Below are 21,743 nucleotides of genomic sequence, written 5' to 3'. Positions count from 1 at the left end.
TTAAAGAAGTGACAAACCGTTGTAAAGGCATATACACGTCTGAAACGCATTGCTAGGGAACCACGGTAACCAAAGTAAACGTTCGGAAAGTGATTGTTGAGGCCCAAAAACCATTGTTGCCGGACAGTTTTTTGCCCATTTGGGGCATTTGCCCTGGGCTGACGAAATTTTAAAGTAGCCTATCGTTCAAGTCGGGTCCCATTTGGTATATATGCAAAATTTGACGACGATCGATCTAAAATTGTAGATTTGTATAGAGGACATATATATAGAGAACAATTTTATACAAGATATGCAGAAGACTGGATGTTGTGAAGATATTTATTATTTGAGATGTTAATTTTTTAAGGAAGGAAAAAACTCATCTCTGCCTCTACCGGGAATCGAACCCGGGTCCCTCGATTGCCGGACGAGTGCTCTGACCACTAAGCTACAGAGGAGATAGAGATTTTCCTTCGCTAGAGCGTATATATGCCGAACGGAACCGTGCGATGGACGGTGAAACCGATCAGCTAATAGCTCATGGACGACGAGCCACCACATGGCTATATATATGACATGAATGTCGCTCTCCACTTGTTAATACAAGATATGCAGAAGACTGGATGTTGTGAAGATATTTATTATTTGAGATGTTAATTTTTTTTTTTTTTTTTTTTTTTTTTTTTAAGGAAGGAAAAAACTCATCTCTGCCTCTACCGGGAATCGAACCCCGGGGTTCGATTCCTATTAGCTGATCGGAGAGCTATTAGCTGATCGGTTTCACCGTCCATCGCACGGTTCCGTTCGGCATATATACGCTCTAGCGAAGGAAAATCTCTATCTCCTCTGTAGCTTAGTGGTCAGAGCACTCGTCCGGCAATCGAGGGACCCGGGTTCGATTCCCGGTAGAGGCAGAGATGAGTTTTTTCCTTCCTTAAAAAATTAACATCTCAAATAATAAATATCTTCACAACATCCAGTCTTCTGCATATCTTGTATTAACAAGTGGAGAGCGACATTCATGTCAAACAATTTTATATATATCTATTCTATAATATAAAATCACAAACAAACTCGAAAAGGGCCTGTTGCTAAGCAACCGAGTGACGGAAGTCTGTTACGGAAGTGGGTTCGATTCATATATCGATATTCACATTCATATATCGATATGATATCATATATCGATATTGGGTCGATATTCACATATCGGGACCCATTTGACCCATCGGGACCATGTTATGTGCATGTACCAAGAGGCTCCTACATCCTACAGCAGAGCCCTTAGGCTGGAATTTAGATTTCGAGCCCCCAAACCAGCTTTTCAGGGGCCCCTCTGTGATTAATTTATAGTGTGAAAAATCAAAAAGTGATAAGAATCGTTGTGGCCCCTGTCAGCCCTTCCTTTGTGGAGGGGGGGGGAGGTCCATGCCGAGAGGTATATATATGTATAATATACACACACAACAGCAGTGCTCCCAACACAGGGTCGGGGTACCCGGGGAAGATTTCACGTATAAGTAAAAAGTTTTCATTTCCAGGGGCCCTTGATGGATCTCATTGTTTTCTTGCTGCTTTAACGTTGAAAAATTTCGATAGCGGAAGCCCGAGATAAAGCCAGTCTGGGGCCCCACCAAAAGTATGCCAATTGATGTGGTAATTTTTTGGGGGCCCTGGATTTTATTCGTTCGTAAAACGAATACAAATGAAAATTTTTCATGGCACTCGCACCGGGGGATGACCGACAATCTTCCAAGTCGGGGGCCCCATGTTTACAGGTTTCATTTTGGGGCCCTGGATTTTATTCGTTGGTAAAACGAATACAAATGAAAATTTTTCATGGCACTCGCACCGGGGGATGACCGACAAGCTTCCAAGTCGGGGGGCCCCATGTTTACAGGTTTGATTTTGGGGGCCCTGGATGAATCTCATTCTTTTCTGTTGTAGAATTTGCCACAGCCGAAACCCGAGATATAGCCAGTCTGGGGCCCCACTAAAAATCTGCGTATTGTGTCCCCGCTACTGGATGTGGGGCCCTGGATTTTATTCGTTCGTAAAACGAATACAAATGAAAATTTTTCATGGCACTCGCACCGGGGGATGACCGACAAGCTTCCAAGTCGGGGGCCCCATGTTTACAGGTTTCATTTTGGGGGCCCTGGATGAATCTCATTCTTTTCTGTTGTAGAATTTGCAACAGCGGAAGCCCGAGATAAAGCCAGTCTGGGGCCCCACCAAAAGTATGCGAATTGGTGTCCCGGGTAATTTTTTGGGGGCCCTGGATTTTATTCGTTCGTAAAACGAATACAAATGAAAATTTTTCATGGCACTCGCACCGGGGGATGACCGACAATCTTCCAAGTCGGGGGCCCCATGTTTACAGGTTTCATTTTGGGGCCCTGGATTTTATTCGTTGGTAAAACGAATACAAATGAAAATTTTTCATGGCACTCGCACCGGGGGATGACCGACAAGCTTCCAAGTCGGGGGGCCCCATGTTTACAGGTTTGATTTTGGGGGCCCTGGATGAATCTCATTCTTTTCTGTTGTAGAATTTGCCACAGCCGAAACCCGAGATATAGCCAGTCTGGGGCCCCACTAAAAATCTGCGTATTGTGTCCCCGCTACTGGATGTGGGGCCCTGGATTTTATTCGTTGTAAAATTGATAAAAATGAAAAATTCACACAGGGGGGTGTCCGACAAGCTTGCAGGTCAGGGCTTCATGGAAATGTTGGCAGGTTGTAATTCGGTGCCCCTGAATGTATCTCATTGATTTTTGTGGTTTAACATTGTAAAATTTGCAACACATCGGTAGCCCAAGATATATCCAGTGTGGGGCCCCACTGAAATTCAGCGAATTGAATCTGGGGACCCCCATGGGGAAGTTTTCTGGGGATACTTGATGAATCTCATTTGTTTTTTGTTGCTTTATTATTATTTTCATTAAAATTCGCTTCTTCAGTAGGCTGGTGCTTTCACACGTCCCTTTCCCCTTTTCCATAGCACGCTGATGAAGTGGGACGAAATAAACAAGATATGTCCGGGAGAGAAGTGGGGGGGGGGGGGGTTGGCCGCCAAAGGCGACAGGGGGGCAGAGCCCCCCTAGTAGATATATATACATAATTAGTGGGGTATTTGTAACTCTCGTATATATGCCAATTACTTGCTAATAAAAATGGGAACATCACGGATGATGATGTTATTGTTAAAAATGATCTAGTGACAACAGTTCCAACTGATGTATGTGGAATGCTAGATATATATTTTGCAACATCGAGGATGACGTATTCGAAATTCCCGTAACGCGTTTTTAAAAAAATGTAGGGCAGAAAAAATCACATGTGAAGGTTTCAAGAAAAAGCAGTTTCAAAAAATCCGAAAAAAAAAAAAATTCATGGTAAAAATAATTCTTTCTAGAATCGTTTTCACATATTTTTTATTTAAATTCGCTATCTTATATATATATATATATATATATACACTCATGTCCAAAAATTGAGGATAATGCCAGCTCCGGCAAATAAAGATTCAGAAACAAAACAAACGTTACTTATTTATAAAGCCCATTTATTAAACAAAAGATAAAGAACAAAAACGATGGTGTATGTATGATACCATTCATAAAAACTACGATTTTTGCTCCCTGGAGCAATTGTAAAAAGTATCTCCTTTACAAAACCTTACTATTACATGGTTGGTATGATGGTTAATACATTGCACGTCTCCCATGCGATGAAATACAGTCCGTACAACGCCTAGGCATGCTGAGTATATAATTATCGATCTGATCTTGGGGAAGATCACTCCACTCAGCAAGCAATGCTCTCCGAAGTTCCGGTACACATGTAGGAGGGGGTTGACGGGCTGCAACTCGTCGGCCAAGCATGTCCCACACATGCTCTATGGGATTCAAGTCAGGTGAGAATGCTGGCCATTCCACACGGGTTATATCCTCAGATTCAAGGCATTCGTTTACGATGTTTGCTCGGTGAGGACGGGCGTTGTCATCCATAAACACAAATTCTGCGCCCATGCCATGGCACCCCTAAACAAAGGTACATGTTGTTCCAGAATGATGTCCCGATAAATTTGGGCTTTCATGGTTCCGATTTGAACATGCAGATCTGTTCTGGAACCCAGTATATATTGTATTCCATCCCAAATGAGCAATACTGCACCACCGTAACGGTGTCGTTCAATGATGTTGTCTTGGTGGTAACGGGTACCTGGCATTCTCCATATGAAAGTCCGACGTGAATCAGACTGCAAGCTAAACCTGGACTCGTCGGAAAACATCACACAAGCCCACTGTGACGATGTCCACATTGCATGTTCTCTACTCCAGGCTAATCGCTGCCGACAGTGAGTTGCCGTGAGCGGAACACATCTGACAGGCCTGCGAGCATATAGGCCAATATCTCCCAAACGTCTGTACACGGTTTGCCTTCAAACTGTGGTACCCGTGGCTGCAGATAGCTGACGAGACAGGTCGGATGCTGCGCTCCGTCTGCTTCTTTTGGCAGTTACTGCCAAATACCGGTCTTCATTCGGCGTTGTAACTCGGGGGCGACCAGCTGTAACGTCTACTGACATTTCCGTTATCTTGGAATCGTCGCCAAAGCCCAGAAATGACACTTTGGCCAATTCCAAGTTCCTCGGATACTTCCATCTGAGTACGCCCACATTCCAGGCAGCCGATAATTCTACCACGTAAAAAATCATCCACATGCGTCCTCTGTGTCATAACTATTCGCTTATGGCACTGAGCGCCTTACAGAACTCTTGTGAACAAATTCACTTCTTTGCCACCATTCCTTATATACCCCCCCACTTACACTCTCGTCATTGTGACGTACTATCGGCATCATCTGGTGGCTTCCTGAAATTTGCATATCATTCTTGCAGATGTGTGTGATAATTCTACAGGTGAAATTTTTACTTTAGATTTCGATTCCCGTGTGATTCTGAATTATCCTTAATTTATGGACATGAGTGTATATATGTTGGTATAAAATTTTACATATCTCTAATACTTAATTTTTTTTTAAATGCAAAAAATACATTAAAAACAGCTTGCGCGCATGATATAATGACATGACATAAATGTAACCATGAAATATTTAAATTAAAATGAAGACAAAACGGTTCGTTTCATAAAATGAACTAAATTTTTTTAGATCCATACAAAAATATTTGATTTATAATTTTTTTTTTGAATTTTAAGTTAAATTTTAAATAAGAATGAGTCAAAGAAATTCCAATCTTTTAGCTCATTTTATCAAAAATGAACCGTGTTTTCCTCATTTTAATTTCAATATTGTATGGTTACATTGACGTCATGTCATTTTATCATGCGCGCAAGCTGTTTTTAATGTAGTTTTTTGATAATTTCTAAGAAATTAAGTATTAAAGATATGTAAAATTTTATACCAGGATATGATAGCGTATTTAATCAAAAACATGTAAAAAAAAATTATTTCTAATAAAGCAATGGTTAAATAGTATTTTTAATGATGTTTTAACTTTTCCCCATGTTAAGGGGTATGCGACTCCCCTTAAGTCTATGATCGGCATGCATCAGACACAGAAATGAGCTGACCAAATCATTAATGGGCGAGGACATCTACGAACTCCACTGAGTTGTATTATCCCCTTTAGAGTAGACTAAATCTGGTGTTGGTTATGTACAAAGGAAAACGAGCTTCCGAGTATCGTATTGAGTAAACGAGCTAAACTTTCCTATTAATTCTCATTTTTCTAATTCTGAAGCTGTTCATTTTGGTCTTCGGTCAGTTTTTGTCTTTTTTTGGAGCACTCTTTGCTGTGTTGTTTTTCCATTTATCTTTACATTTCGCGCAGTGTCTGGAACGGCCGCTGTGGTGGTCATAGTGATGGACTCGCATCACGAGGTCCCGGGTTCGAACTCCACCGTCGCCGCAGTGGTAGTTGGCTGAAGTTGGTTTTCTAAGGTTCTTAACTTCGAGTTGCGAATGCAAGCCTATCTCCACATTAAAAAGTCTCGCCGCAGAGAGCAATAGACCTACAACGAAAAAAATCTTCAAACATTATACTTCACTCATAGTTCGAAAAATATGTGTTAGATGGCAGCACTATAACAAGAATTACACAGAAACAAACTTCGCGTTAGGATCACATCACGGACATGCACATCCCAAAATGTACCAATTCGTTAGAAATTCGGCAGAGAAATGTGGACGAGGTACATGTGCGGTTTAAGAGTAGTACCTAGAACGAATTGAATGATTTTCAATAGAAAGTTACGGAAAATCGCGTTTCGTCTAGCGAAGATTTTGGCTAACGAGCGTGACTGCAGAACGAATTTTCTTGTTAGCCGAGGTACCACAGGAAGATTCAGATCAGGGATGCCCCACCTTTTGGAAAGTGCGGGGCACTTTATTGGTTTGTATAAGTATCGCAGATCACACATAAGTGATCTGCAAATGTGCCGCGAATCACTTAAGTGAGGTAAGAATGTGCTACGAGCAACTGTGATCGCAGAACAGTGCACCAGGGCACTTGATTGATTAGTAGACTTAGTGAAACCGCGGAACACTTAATCTATCTAGGAATGTGCCGCATGCCATTTAAATGATGTGTAAATATAGCGCTGGTCACTTAAGTGGACTTAGAAATGTGCCGCGGGTCACTTACGGAATCTGGTCACTTTATGCCCGGCTTTGTACAAAATTAAGTTTGAGGTCGCGGGGCTCATCAGATGACTCTGAGGAGCCGCATTTGGCGATGGATTCAGCATATATAATGTCCTGTAGCGACATCTATGTAATTTTTTTTCCAGGACCAAAACTTGAATCCACTCATTTTTCGGGGGAGACCATCTAATCATTTTTATTCTTTGTTACGGGTCACTTAAATGGTATTGGAATGTGCCGCGGATTAATTGAGTGGTCTGGGAACGTTCTGCGGGTCAATTTAGTGACCTGGAATGTCCACATATTGCGGGGTAGGTCACTTGAACGATGTAAGAACGTGCCGCGAGCAACCTACGGGATCTAGAACAGTGCGCCAGGTCACTTGATTGGTTAATAAAAGTGACGCGGGTCGCTTAAGCTGACTGGGAATGTGCCGCTGTTCACTTAAATAAAATCTGTAAATATGCCACGGGTCACTTAAATGGTCTGGAAAAATGTGCCGTGGATCACTTAAGCGAGGTAAGAACGTGCAGCGAGCAATTTATGTGATCTAGAACAGTGCGCCAGGTCACTTGATTAATTAGTAAATTAGCGGTTGATTATTTATGCTGTCTGGGAATGTGCCGCTGGTCATTTGAGTGGTCTGGACATAGGTCACTTAAGAAATCTGGTTACGTGCTGATTTGTTTACTTTTCTATATCAAGTATGACTCTGAGACCACTCATCTTTCGGAGAGAACTCGTATAGTAACATATATTAAATCAGTAAAATAAATTAGTAGGTTTTCAGTTTTTACGTATATATAAAATTTTAATCACTTTAACAATTGATAGTAAATTAGTAAAATTTTCTTATAAAATTGAAGCAATCAAATAAAAAAAGTCTACAAATTCAATACATGCTGAATAAAACCAAAGTACGTATTTGCCAATCCAACCGGGAAAAAAAATGAAAATAATAATAAAACAAAACAGAAACTAGATTAGCATCATATTCTTCTCAACAGATGGCGCTGCCACTGTTGTCTCTTGCGCTCTCCCATCCTCCCTCCCCTCTCTCTCCACGCTGTCAGATCCGAACCCGACTAGCAGCAGCAATCCAGCCAGCCAACATTCCCTGCATGGGAGCCCTAGTGTTGATTTTCCACCAAATGGCGATGTGTTATAACGTTATGATGCTGATATAACATTTGAAAGGAGAAAAAAAAAAGATTCCATATTAATTTAGATTTTTTTTTCGATGTGGTTTTGGATACTTTAAATCGAATGTTCGGTCGTATTTTGGACGTTTGAAAAAATGCGCTTGAGTCATCTAACCTGGATATTTACAGCCGCATATCTGAAAGGTATTTCTATCATTTTTGTATTATTTTTTTACTCGTACAACATCCTATGGGAGCGGGATGGTTCGCTTTTTTTCCCGCTCGTTTGACCTGTGAGTGTGTGTGTGTAAACTGTGGCTGGCCCTCATGCTTGTCTGTATTCATCGGCACGAACGGACAGTGGCCGGACTTCCGCTCCCCCAAACTAGATTTATTAGTAATATGTGAACATAATATTTATACTATATACTACATTTTTATTTGCCCCGTTTCAAGTTTTGCTATGGTCATTCTGTTTCGGACATTCGGGGGGAAAACTCGACTGTATCGATTTGGTTATTATTGGTCAGTGTGAGCTGACATGGTCGCATGGATTTAGTCGTAATTACACTGTTTCTAGTAGAATGAAAGTACCATATGTGTATGAAATGTATGTTTGATGTGTTGCAAATTATTCTCAGTAATTGTGCCAACTCTTTAAGCGGTACAGCAGCAATAATCAACCCCCCCCCCGTAAAAGGCGGTATATTATTTGATCAAGTAGATTTTCTCTCAGTTTTCAGCAGGTGCAAAGTAATAACCCCCCCCCCCCATAGGGGAAAGTGTTCTATTGAGAAATCAACTTACGAAATATCTGGGTTTTTCAATTTTCAATGCTGAGATGAAAAGCTTTTAAGGAAGCGAGATATCTCGTCGATATCACCTAAATAGTATTTCCATTATGGTAATCAATGATTTCTTTTCCAATTAAGGTAGATGATAAAAAAAAATTCTTGAAATTTTTTTCACTTCCCCTTTGTTATGGGGTGGGGGTATCCTTGGTGTCCTCGTGTAACTTTTTGTTTGAAAACAGTATTATAAATTTTCGATGCAACATACATACCAATTTTATATTCGGTAGTAGACGTTATAATGACCTCTTATTGTTCCACAAAAAAAAACGAACGTTATATTGGAAGGTTATATTTAATGATTTGAAAAATTATGAAATTCACCTTCTTAAGAAAATTCCATGTTCGGATGAAATATGAGTGTAAACTGTGGCTGGCTCTCATGCTTGTCTGTATTCATTCCCACGATCGGACTATGGCCGAACTTACACTCCAAAACTATATTTATTAGTACGAACATAATATATTTAGTATATAATTTTTTTTTTGCCTTGATTCAAGTTTTGCAATGTCCAGTCTTCGTTTCGGACATTCAGGAGAAAACTCGACTATATCGATTAGGTTATCATTGGCCAGTATAAGCTGACATGATCGCATAGATTCTGCCATAATTACGCTGTTTTCAGGTGATTCAATGTATCATATGTGTACATAAAACGTATGTTTTGGGAGCAGCAAATATTATTCTTGGCAAAGTCTTAACCCTTTAAGCGGCACAGCAGAAATCATTTAACCCTCTATAAAAACCATATTTTTTTATGGGGTCATTCAATTATTACGTCAGCATCAAGGGGAGAGGGGGGGGGGTTCGGATTTGCTGACTTTTTATGACAGGGGCGGGGGGGGGGGTTTAAAGGTTGCTTACTTCATCAACCATCCTTTTTGAAGATATGAATATTCTAAAAGCTGCTGTGAAATTTTGCTGACATGGGAGGGGGGGGGGGTCAAAAATATTTAAAAATCTTCTGACATAATACTTGAATGGCCCCTACATTAGGTTGAATATCCTATGGCATGGATAGGAGAAAATTCGAGGTTTATCTTATAAGTTGTTATGATGGAATGATTGCTACAACGCACCGTCGCCATACAGATCGGTGACTGTAATTTCTATAATTGATGTGGTGCACTAAACGGTACCCGCCCGCGCAATTTTATTTCCAAGCGGAACTCTTTTGTTATAGTAAAACACGAATGAGTGGTATCTGCAAAGGCAGAGAATATTTGAAACAATAAATAACATTCGGAATCAGTACATTGAGGTACAATATCAATTACCTTTCATGGATGATTATCTATTTGATACAATGATTATTTATTGCATAAAACCCAGAACTAGTATTTAGCAATGTTTCTGGAAGACTTTAGCTATGTTTCTGAAACAAACATCAATTCATACCCACGAACATACGCAACAAGAAAGCAAAATGTGTATCTGAGATATCAAGTAAAAATCAAATTCCTAAAATTGTGAAAATGAATTATGTTATTTCCCCCAAAAAGGATTTTTTAATATTTATATGTAATTCATGGATATACCACTAGGATGCCATTCTTAGAACGAAATAAAGATCTCAAATTTAACATTTCGATTATATGGTCAGCTTAGGACTTCAACTTCCATTTTCCCGGGGTCCTTGTAAGATTGCTACGAGCACGATTCTGCCGTGTCTTAACTAGTCTCCCCTAGATCACGCAACGCCGATGTAATTTGGTCGTCCAGTTCGCGTCACTGACCACCGACCACTACAGTAGTAACTAGCGGAGAGAGAGAGAGAGAACGAGCGAGAAAGAGAGAAGAAAGAGAGGAAACAGGAATCATCGATTGATGAACTCATGAAAATTGATAAGGTTGACGGAAATTACGTCCATTTGCCTTTTGAGTAAATATGGAAGTATATACTCCATAATTTCCGTGAACGATATTTATAACATTATTCAAGGCAGTCAACAAATTCGGATAAAAAAAATTAAAATGAACAATCAAAACAACATATTTTTTTCGGACCTAGATAATCATATTCATATGATATTGATAATTTTATTGTTTTATGCAAATCGTGGGTGTGTATGCAAGAACCTCGTTACAGAAACGATTTTTTTTGTGTATCCATTAAGACATTTTTCAATAATCTGTAACGTTAAGTGCTTTTTTTTTTTCCTGCTAATCCTCATTAGCTAATGACCATACCGGGAAAAAATAACTTGTGTATTTAAGTATAATTAAATATTTGACGTGTGTGCAGAGAAATACATGAAATCGCTGTCAATCTTGATTAAATATTTCGTTCTTAACTTAATTTAAAAGTTCAACGCGCCGGGCACGAGGCTGATTCTCTTTCAACGGCATCTGAAAGGGCCCGTGGGAGGGCGGTATTACATCTGGCAATGCATGTCGCTTGTTCTCACGGGTAATCAACAGTCTTGTTTGTGCCAAGAGACTTGTGGTTGGCTGACACTGTTTACGTCATTCGTTTTACAGCCACTTGGAGTATAGGTTTCCCGTAAGTAACTAATCCAACCGTATAGTTTCTGATTCTGCCAGTCGACACTGTTACGGATTGGTAAAAAACATGAATTTCAAGTTTTTTAACCAATCCGTAACGGTGCCGTAACTCACAAAATCGGAAGCCAGAGTGCACTATGTTCGTATCCTTACAGTGGCAAAACCAGCTTTCTGTTTCGATCGTTAGAAATGTGTGATAGAGGAGCAGTCATTGGATGTAGAGACATTGATGATGTCACACTTCACAAAAACATGACAGATGAGCCAGGCTAGGGGCTCTAAGAGCTCTTGGATTGTTAAGGTAGCGAGCAGGATTTTTCAGGTAGCAGGAGCATTTTCTCTCACGTTTAGATTGCAGTTATTCAGTTATCATGTTTGTGCACAGAGCCATAACTAGGATTTTTGTGGTGCTAGTGGGCGGAAAACGTAATTTTATAACTGTAAAAATTCCATAGCTTTATAAAAAAATATTATTATTCTTTACTGCCTAAAAAATTTTCTGCCCCTTCGAATTTTCCGCCTTGGGCAATCGCCTCCACTGCCACCCCCCTGTAGTTCCAATCCCTGTGTTCGTACAACTGAAGTTTGTGACTGGCAAATACTGTTTGTCGAAATTTTTCTCAATGAAACAAGTGCCCTGCATACATTTTGATTTCAATTTGCGACCAAGAGGTTTATGAGCAGTTGATATTGTTTCTTTCACTGGTAACTTGTAATCACTCAGCAGTTTTGCTTGCGTCAAGAGCACAACTCTGGCAACGTAAGTACTTTAGCGCCACACATACACTCAGATCGAAAATTCGGCATATGCCGATTCATAAATCGAGAAGCTATCCATTCTTAGAATAAGACAACCATAAGTATTCTTTATGGGCATTGTATAATATTTTATCATGTGTATATATTGTTTGTAATTTGTGTTAATTGCATTTTTAATTGGGTTGCTGTATTTTTGAAACATATGACAACCATATTTTTATGGGCATCTTTTTATCAGCCACCTCGCTGGGCATTTTGCCTGTTGTGGCGTTGTATTTGTATTTGTATTTGTATTTGTTAGAATTTGCGTAGAGGAAAGTGTACGAGGTGCATGTACGGTTAAGTAGTAATAGTAGTAGTTTAACTTATGTCAAGAAAATTGTAATTGACTGGCATTGTTGACGTTACGTGCGCGCGGCAGCCAATCGAGTGTCCTGTGTGAGTACCCTGTGTGTTTATTTGCAACGTAGTCACCAGGTAGTGCATGAATGGCTGACGACGTATTTACCACGTCCGTCACTACATAATCAGACATCTTATTATTGTGAACAGCCAAAACGTGAAACGTCTCTTGCGCGGATTACAGTTTGTAGTGGCTACCTCTGTGGTGGTCGAGTGGTCATAGAAATCATTGTCATAAAAATCATAGCCATAAAAATCAGAATGACGGACTGGCATCGCAAGGACCCGGGTTCGAACCCATCGGTCGTAGCGGTGGTCGGCTGGAGTGGATTGTCTGTGGTTCCCAACTTCAAGGCGTGAGTAAGAGATGATCTCTCCTTTAAGAAGTCTCGCCACAGAGAGCAAGAGGCCTACAACGGTACAATTCTTCAATCATTACCCTGCAGTCATAGTTAGAGAAATTGATAGCAGATGGCATCACTACACATAACAAGCATTACACTGCAACCAACTTACGTCCAGGTTCACAAAACATACACGTACATTCCAACATGTACCAATTTGTTAGAAGTTCCGCACCATAATATGGACGAGGTGCTTAGTGTGGTTCACTAGTAGTTGATAGTGACTGGGTTTTTTACGGCTTGCTGACAATATACATGTCACATAGAGTTTACAGCATATCATTCGTCTTGCTTGTGTGAGAAACTTGCAACTGCTGACACTTATTGTACCACGCACTTCTCTCTAACAGCTGATCTTCTTCTAATTGAATGTCTTCTATGCGTTTGGTTTTGTTTCTTTGGCACGAGGGTGGGGGGGGGGGGGGGAGTTTTATTTCTTTTGGACATGTTAAACTATTTAAGGTCGAAGAACCTTGCTATAAAAATCAAGGGGTTTGTTTCACATTTGCTGTGCCCTTTTGACTACTAACGGGTATCGCACGAGCATCCCACCAGTGACTACTAACTTCACCAACTCTGGCCATATCGCTACATTGCAATTTACTGCCATTAATGAGATGGGTTGGAAATGAAGGCGCTGTCTATCGGCTGTTGCCTCAAGTCTTATAGGGAAAAAATCCTATCTCTATCCTCCCTCGGACTCGATCCCGGGACTGTGACAGCAACCTTTACGGTGGTAGACGAGTATCTTACCACCACGCCACTCGGGCGCTTGCCCCATGGACAACAACTTGGGCATATACTATGTCCCAGCTCGTTTTTTAAAAAAAAATTCTAAATGATAAATCTTCCTTATTTGTGACCTGTTTCTTTCATATTAATAATAAATGGGAGTGAAATTCGTAAAATGAGAAATTAATTCTTAGTCAAATGATTAAGATATATTCGAGAAACTTACATTGTTGTTAAACCGATTGTATCTCTTGTTGATGTCCGTAAAAGAAGATAAATGATAAAAATTTCTTCTCGTATATATAACAAGGCAAAACTTCAATATTTCCTCTGTTGAAAGGATTCCTCTCTTTCTTCACGGAAATGAATGCCGCTTCCTGTAAGTTGATTGGATAAACAGTCGGTCCCGCTCAAACGGATAGCAACGGTTCCAGCACGTAACATGCGATTAAGCGGGGTATTTGATTATTCGGGGAACAATTCAGTTGCTTTATAACACCGTTTGTGCGTTGAAAAATGATGAAGGATCAATGATAATAAAGCTTCTGAAATAAATCAGACATCAACATGAAATGAAAATTAAATTGAATTGTACAACACGATCACACCAGAGAATTTCATTTTTCATCACTCCCTTTTGGGCTCAACAGGGAATAAAAATAAAATAATCAAATATTAGGGCTAGTCCGATCAATCGATATATCTGGTCGGTTAATCGATCGCAGTTAAACATTTTAGTTGAGTTTATCGATTTGATTAAAATTTTTTACAAAAGTTTGTGGATTAACTCGATTTTTTTGAAAAAAAACCAAATAGATGTCTACACAGAACATTTTGGATAAGTGACCATATTTAAAAACATTTAAATCAATATTTTAGTCAAATTAGATTCAATGAAAACTGATGATTTCAGTTTCAAATTGAGTTTGATGGGAGTGTAGGTGTCGCTGTGAATTTAAAGGAGTTTTAAAAGACGACCAAAATTTATTGTCTCCACTATGAACAGTAGTTTTTCGTGTTCTCGGAAGCATCAAGTGCCATTCGAGAGGGGTTTCTAGGAAAACAAGCAACGGTGTAGTCGAAAGTAGTTTCGAAATCAGTGAATAAGAACCAAAAATAACCGATTTATTTTTAAAAAAACGACAAGATCCAAATGAAGAAATTCCACGTTTAGGCAATTATGTTCAGCGTATCAAAGTGCTTGAAGCGGACAGCCTTAATCTTTTTAAATTATTCCTATATTTGTTCTACTGAATATGTGAGTGAAATGAATAGAATATATTTTTATAGGATCTATTATTATAATTTTGTCACAAAACTATTCGATTAATCAGTCAATTAATCGATTAAAATTTTTTGATTAACCAGTCAAAAATTCCAATCGATTTCCAGCCCTATTAAATATACGTACCACAGACAAGTAGGTCGGAGCCACTAAGTTTTCTCAAAGTCTTAACTTTGCAACATAAGCCCCGTTTACATGGGAAATAGAAAAAGCGGGTTTAAAACCCGCTTCAAGAGAATTTTTATCAATGACTGCTCCCCATTTCTTTTCTTAGGAAGGAAAAAAAAAGTCGTCTGGCTGGTGCTAGAGCTCCTAATGCTACCGCAATATTAGCACATGTCAATAGGGCTATGCACGCCATTAATTCCAAAAGTATTGTACCCATAAAAATATAAGTACCCAATAAAAATAATACATAAATAAGGGTTGAAATGTATTAACAGTTGTCGTGCAAATCATAATATTTGAATAGGTGGTTGCCTTTAGCATTTGTGCAGTTTTGCACCCTGGAACGTTTGGTTCCAGGGGATCCGCGTCTTGAGGTTGCATCGATACGTATTCAGGGGTTGACTGTTATCGTTCAAATAACCAGGAGGCTTACGATTGGCTAACGATGCAGGCTATGTGTCACATGCACCCTACAGCCAATCAAGTGTTGTTTGCGCAAGAAAATTCGCGATTGGCTGACACTGTTCACGTTACGTACGCTTTACATCCTGTCGAGTGTCTTTTACGTGTTTCGGTTTCGTTATTTCGTTCCTTGACATGGAATTTTAGCTTCTTTTAGTAATAGATTTCGAAATACACAAATGGAAGGGAAGTTCTTATGTGTATTTTGTTCTTTTACTGTCTTTTGAAAATTTTCCTTTAGCAATATATACACTGATTGTAACTCTTGTTGACGTTTGCGAAAGAAAATTATACATATAGTTTCTTTGAATAAAAAAAAAAATCAGATGTCACTTAAGAATTTCAAGATTTCACCAGTTAAAAAGGTTTTACGTGTCGTTTTCCGAATGAAAACGAAAAAAAAAAAAAATAGCATTTTTGTTTCCGTCCGGAAATTAAATCGAGTTTTCTAGTTTCTCCGTTTAATTTCTTGATTATTTTTCCGGATCACGGCTCTATTTTTTTCCCCCTCCTACCGTAGTCAAATACGGAGATCCGGGACATTAATTAATGCAAATTTGGAAATTAAAAAAGTTAAGACTTTTTTCCTCTTGCTTATTCAGAAGTAGTTTTTCTTATTGCATAATTTGAAATTTGTTTCGGAATCGTATTTCTTCATTTACATAAAGAAAAATATACACACAATGTTATTTTTACTAATGTATCAAGCGCGTATTCAGTAATTTTTATTTTTATTTTCCCATGAAGGGAATTCATTAATTTTCAATTACTTTTCCGAATGAAATTCCGTAATTTGTTAGCGAATTTTATGCAAATGAACTCGTTATAAAAAGCATGGTTTTTTAGCTTTTTTTCTGCATCTAAATATTTAAAAAAAAACACGTAATTGATATAACCTGATTTATGGATCAATTTAGAAAGAGAATTGATCTATATTGATCGACAGATTAGCACAAACTGTGAAACATATTTATGACCGGAACTTTAAAATCGTGAACCTAAAATGGATTCCAGTATCTTCGAGAGCTCGTTTTCGGGAATCGTGGACTTTATATCGTAGCCATTATTTTATCGAGAAGTATACCAGTAACTTGATTGGTATCACCTTAATGAAGGTTTAATGGTTATGGTTAGGTGGTCATTAAATCTACGGCATCTGAACAGGAGAAAGAGAGCTTTCCGACTTAATTGTATCCATTCATTAGCACCATGTTGTTTTTCATTCATTTACCTTGAAAGAGTATTCGGCTAATGGCAATTCGAAAATGGTCTTTGAATTTGCACCTGATGGTCGACGGCCGGTGCATCGATTCAACAGGTTCAGGTTTGAATGAAGTTCTATTGGGTCTCCATAAATGAATCGACCGTATCTGAATGTAAAGGCCCCGAGAACCTGAATGACTGTAAATATTCATATATGGCACCGAGTGTCTTTGTATATTTCCTTTGACGTATTAGAGTGATCGTAACTTTGAATGGACTCTCTTTCGCAGCCAGGGATATCCTATTCTGTGTTATTCAGGTTTAAACAATTTACATTAGCGAATCACCTGGATAACGTGTCACTCCGCTTACCAAAAAAAAAACACTTTTTCAAAAATCCCGATTTTATTCTCTACGGAATTCTTATGTTATAAACTCCTGATAATGCGTCTCCACACTTCGATCAGGAAACACTTTTGTGAAAGTTAGCCTAAATGTTTTTATAGAAATCGTGCGAAAACTCTTCATACAATGTATGTATACGATGAGCTTGATGGTTAATTACTGGTGGTTTTCCTTCCACAGATCACAAACCCCTCTTATAAGGAAGGCAGACTGGGGGTTCACCTTTCAGATAAGGAGAAGCCTCCGTGACAGAGACTCCTAATTTTTATGTTAATTCATCCATTATCCTGAACTGTAATTGCCGGTCACCGGTAATTCAGAATTTAGTATTCCATTGAAAAGTTAAACTCCTAATTTTTTTTCAATTTTAGTCTCATTAATACGAGTCCTGTATATGCACCCGGGGCCTCAGGGCGATTCTCAGGTAGTCGCATGCGTTAAAAGGGCCTAGCAAGTATTTAGGAAAAATAAATATGATTTTTATGCCTTTTAAATACAATGTGATATGATCTTGAATTTATTATTATTGGTGTAGTTTTAGCATAGAAATATAAAACGCCTAATAAAGCCAAAATGACCTTATCTTGAGCTTTCGCGAAATTTCAAGATCTTGGGATGCGAGGTGAAATTGAAGCAAACAATATAAACTAAAGCAGCGTTTCTCTCAACCCATGGTTCTAGGACCAGAGGTGGTACGCGACGTGGACATAGGTGGTTCGCAGGTAAACTTATAAAAGTTATTCACCTGTTGCAATTGATATTAGTGATAGCCATATGATTTGAAATAATATTATAACTCCATACCTAAGTTCGACATACATCATCGAGGAGAATGCAAGAAATCGCGATCCTAAATACGAGATATCACTAAATTTTACCAAAAACCGCAATTTAGTGTTTTGAGTGCGATTCGATAATTATTTTTAAAATTGCAGAAGGTTGTGAAAATAAACGGCTGCTACGAATCGCAGTAACCAAAAATGTATTTCCCGGGAAAAAAATCAAATGATCTGATGACCATATTTCATTGAGAAAAATACGATAAACTGGGATCTTAAATAATAATCTTTAAAAGGCACATAATCAACAATTGTTATTAAAAATTTTCTAAAACATTGCGGAAAAAACGCTGAACCTGAAAAATATGTGAGATGTATATTTGTAACTCATGCATGGGCGGAGATACGGGGGGGGGGGCGTGGGGGGCATTGCCCCCTTCCCCCAGCGTCAAAGGTAGGGTCGACTGATCTAATGTATAAATGTATATATGAATTGACATCATCATCATCATCATGCCCCACCAGCAATAATGACCGTGACCCCCCAGACTTCCAAGTCTATCTCCGCCTATGAACTCATGTCATAATTACCATAATTAAATTTATATTATGAAAACGCTGTGTATTCGCGAGTTTGGTGAATATTACAAATTCAAATAAGTGTCGTTGATAAAATGGGAAAAATGTATAAAAAAACTGGAACAACGAAAATTACAGAAATGTCCTGTAATACGGGACGCAATTGGTCCGTCAAATCGTTTCAGACATTTCACTGGTTCTTGCTTTGAGAAAAGTTGTGAAATACTGAAATATCATGCAATTATCTTAAATTAATAATTAATAACTTTTCAAGACCAAACTCATTTGAATAATGAAAGTTGGTTTTTGTTCGTGATTGCATCGATGGGGGGGGGGGGGGAAGAGGAAGTGGCGAGGGCATTGCTTACTCTGTTTATTAGGTCATATTTTGCCCCTCTCAAGAGGGACCCTTAACGTGGTTTTACTGCATTGGGTTTTCTGGAACAGTGTCGTCCGAAGAAACCACCAGTCAGGACGCTCTCTTTATGACATTTATTTTTTGTCGGTCTTGAATGATCACTTCAATATCCAATTCCGTTTTTCTCTCACCTACTTTCTCGACTTCTTTATGCAGTCAATAAGATATCCACGGGTCTTCGAATTAATATCTCTCTCTCTCTCCTACGACCCGAAATGAAGTGCGTATGACATCTGGACGGCAGCAGTGGAGTATGTGGTCTTTGTTCACGTGGCGGTATTTCTATAATAAGATATTGGACCCCCGCAGTTCCATTGGAATCTGCCAGGCGTGGCCCCACAATGGCCTCGCTCCCCATCTGTGCTTTAGTTTTATTTTTTCTAGATGTATATTCTTTAACTCTGGAAGAGAAGAAGGTCGGTCGGAAAAGGAAAAGTCGTCGTCGACTCGACTTATGATCGATGGGATGCGACTGCTGTGAAGATGAGTGAGTTTCTCTCTTCGCAAAACGTTTCCGTTCATGAATGAATTGAACGTGCAGCCTCTCGATAAAGATTCCTCTCGGGCGAAGCTGCACTTTACTTGCATTTCTCCCCCCCCCCCCTCTCCTTTTAGGTCTTCTTCTTGTGCTGCTTCCAGAAAAGATTCGAATCGCTGGAGTACAGAAAGAGAGAGAGAGAGAGAGAGAGGAGACCTGTGCCTGTCTCTTCACTGTAAGACTCGTATATCATCGTTTCTCTTCAAAAACCTCCTCCACGTTCCACATGCCCAACAAACGTCTTCTTCTTCCGCTGGAATGTTATGAGAGCCTTTTCTGGACGAATCTATTTGATGATGTTCCGTCGTAAATTTGACCCCCGTAGACGGGGAATGGGTTTTAAAGGAAAGGCAAACTTGATTTCTTGAAAAGACGAGTTTTGAACGGGGGTGTGCATAAATTATAGTTTTCTCCATTTTAAAATCATTTAGTAAAAACTCCATTATAAAATTTAGAAGGCATTTTCTTTATACATATATATGTATATTTTGCTTTATTCTATTTGTTCTGGTTTTGTCTTATCCAAAGTGATTCAGAACTCACGCGCGGACAAGACTTTCCCTTCAAGCGGTTTCAAAAATTCTGAAGCGGTTCTGAAAAATGTTCTCTGACTAACACTATAACTCACTCAGTGGAAATCACTGAACTCTATGCAAAAGCAAAAATGCCATATCGTTTTTCAGGAGAACACTTTCTTCCGATTTTCATGCCGTCGATAATGCCACCTCCTCCCCAACTCAAAGAATAATATCTGTACGCCGGAGGTAAACGGCAAGTATGTCCATTTTTGTCAATATTGGGATAACACTACTAATTCGTAGTACTTTCGTTACACTACTCCTAGGCCTGAAAGCAGAATGTTTTGAATTGTTCTGCAACGAACCCTCGGCTGAATGGAAATGTTCTGCGGTAAAAATCCCCCATAATAGTGTTTTCTTGCACTTTTTCTTAAAATACCTCCAGATTGTTCTGCAGTAGAGTTAATTGTTCTGCGACATACGCCGCAGATTTTGGCATATTCTGCTTTTGGGCTCTTAGGTATAGAACATCAAGTCCTATTTCAATAAATAACAGTGATATTCACCTGATAAAACAAGCGAGCGCTCCATAGAAAGCCATACTAAAATAATAATAAATAAATGGCTCTCCTGAAAAATTTCGCTTTTGTGACGCGGTGCCCTTTACCTCCAGCATATAGATGCAAGAAAAATCAAGGAAAAGAAATATTCTATATCTTTTCTATAGTTTATATTATGCGCATATCCTTATAATACCCAGTTAGGCGAGAGATCTTGTCAATGCCACTGTAAGGAGTTAATTTGTTATAGAACGCATCTAAACTAAACACAATAAATTTTTGCCATACAATAGTCGTAACGGAAGCGGTAACCGCTAGACGGCTCTGCCATTGAACACATAAAGTGTGCATCTAGTTTTGCCTCTTGCCGTAAAATGTTATCGTTATTTACAGAAGGCTGGTTTTACGAATCAAGAAATAACGGACATGCATTGCATGTATGAGGTAGCGGAAGGAAGGGAATGGATGCTCTGGAAGCTCAAGTTTGTACGGGGGGGGGGGTGTTTTTCCAACGAGACTTGTGCCAGATCACGTCTTCACTGTAAGACTCGTATATCATCGTTTTCTCTTCAAAAACCTCCTCCACGTTCCACTAGTCCAGTTTCCCAAAGTGGCTATATCGCCTCTTGGTGGGCGATAGAAGCTACGGATTTAACACAGGGCACTATGGGTTCACTTGTGTTGGCGGGGTGGGGAGTTGATGAGAGAACAAAATTCTGATGAAGGGGGCGATGGAACAAAAAGTTTGGGAAACTATGTACTAGTCGAATAAACGTCTTCTTCCACTGGAATGTTATGGGAGCCCTTTCTGGACGAATCTATTTGATGATGTTCCGACGTAAATTTGACCCCGTAGAAGAGGAATGGGTTTAAAGGAAAGACAAACTTAATTTCTTGAAAGGACGAGTTAAAACGTGGGTGTGCCGGGTCTAGTTAGAATTTAGAAGGTACTCCATTAGTTCGGGTTTTGGTACTTTGGCGTTAGCCAACTCGTTAAGACGCCGCTGCACCCGAGTTCTTGTAAAGTTTTCAATTGTTAATAGTGCAGTGTGATTTGGTGGCCCGAGCACTTCCAATTTAACTCGCAACGTCAGAAAGAGTCTCCTGATTTAGTGCTATCATTTAGCATAACATCCAATCAGTACAGGGGAAATCTGTTGCCTGCCATGCCCGGGGCATGTAAAAGTTTTGACTGGGCATGTACTATTTTTTGCAACAACATGCCATAAAGTAATGTTTCGGCCGTGAGATATTTTGCTATCAGCTCTATTGTGATTCCTGAATTTTGCTTTTTAAAACCTATTTTGCATTCTCAGGCGAGTATTACATGCACAGATATTGAACTAAATCATGACTGAGTAACTCTCTGAAAAAATAAATC

At 39.2% G+C, this 21,743-nt stretch overlaps 1 protein-coding gene and 2 non-coding genes across 4 annotated transcripts in view; 2 read left to right on the top strand and 1 right to left on the bottom strand.

Annotated features, from left to right (window-relative positions):
- Positions 1-368: 368 nt before the first annotated feature.
- On the bottom strand, positions 369-440 carry TRNAA-GGC (transfer RNA alanine (anticodon GGC)). The gene has a single exon. It is a non-coding gene; the product is annotated as a tRNA-Ala (tRNA).
- A 384-nt stretch (positions 441-824) lies between these two features.
- Positions 825-896, top strand: TRNAA-GGC (transfer RNA alanine (anticodon GGC)). Its single transcript has one exon. It is a non-coding gene; the product is annotated as a tRNA-Ala (tRNA).
- Positions 897-7,722: 6,826 nt separating this feature from the next.
- LOC149083583 (kin of IRRE-like protein 1) overlaps positions 7,723-21,743 on the top strand; it is a 495,202-nt gene continuing 481,181 nt past the window's right edge. Inside the window, exon 1 of one of the 2 annotated variants that reach the window (XM_089234101.1) lies at positions 7,723-7,997. In XM_089234101.1, coding sequence (XP_089090227.1) covers positions 7,949-7,997 — 49 coding nt within the window. In that variant the 5' untranslated portion in view covers positions 7,723-7,948. The remainder of the gene's footprint in view (positions 7,998-21,743) is intronic. The other variant, XM_089234100.1, reaches the window with a different exon arrangement.

The sequence above is a fragment of the Pholcus phalangioides genome, unplaced genomic scaffold (genome assembly GCF_987345545.1).
Source record: "Pholcus phalangioides strain wild (caught in Gottingen) unplaced genomic scaffold, Ppha-v1.0 ptg000008l_1, whole genome shotgun sequence".
Classification (NCBI taxonomy): Eukaryota; Metazoa; Arthropoda; class Arachnida; order Araneae; family Pholcidae; genus Pholcus; species Pholcus phalangioides.
This window is presented reverse-complemented; position numbering and strand designations above follow the sequence as displayed.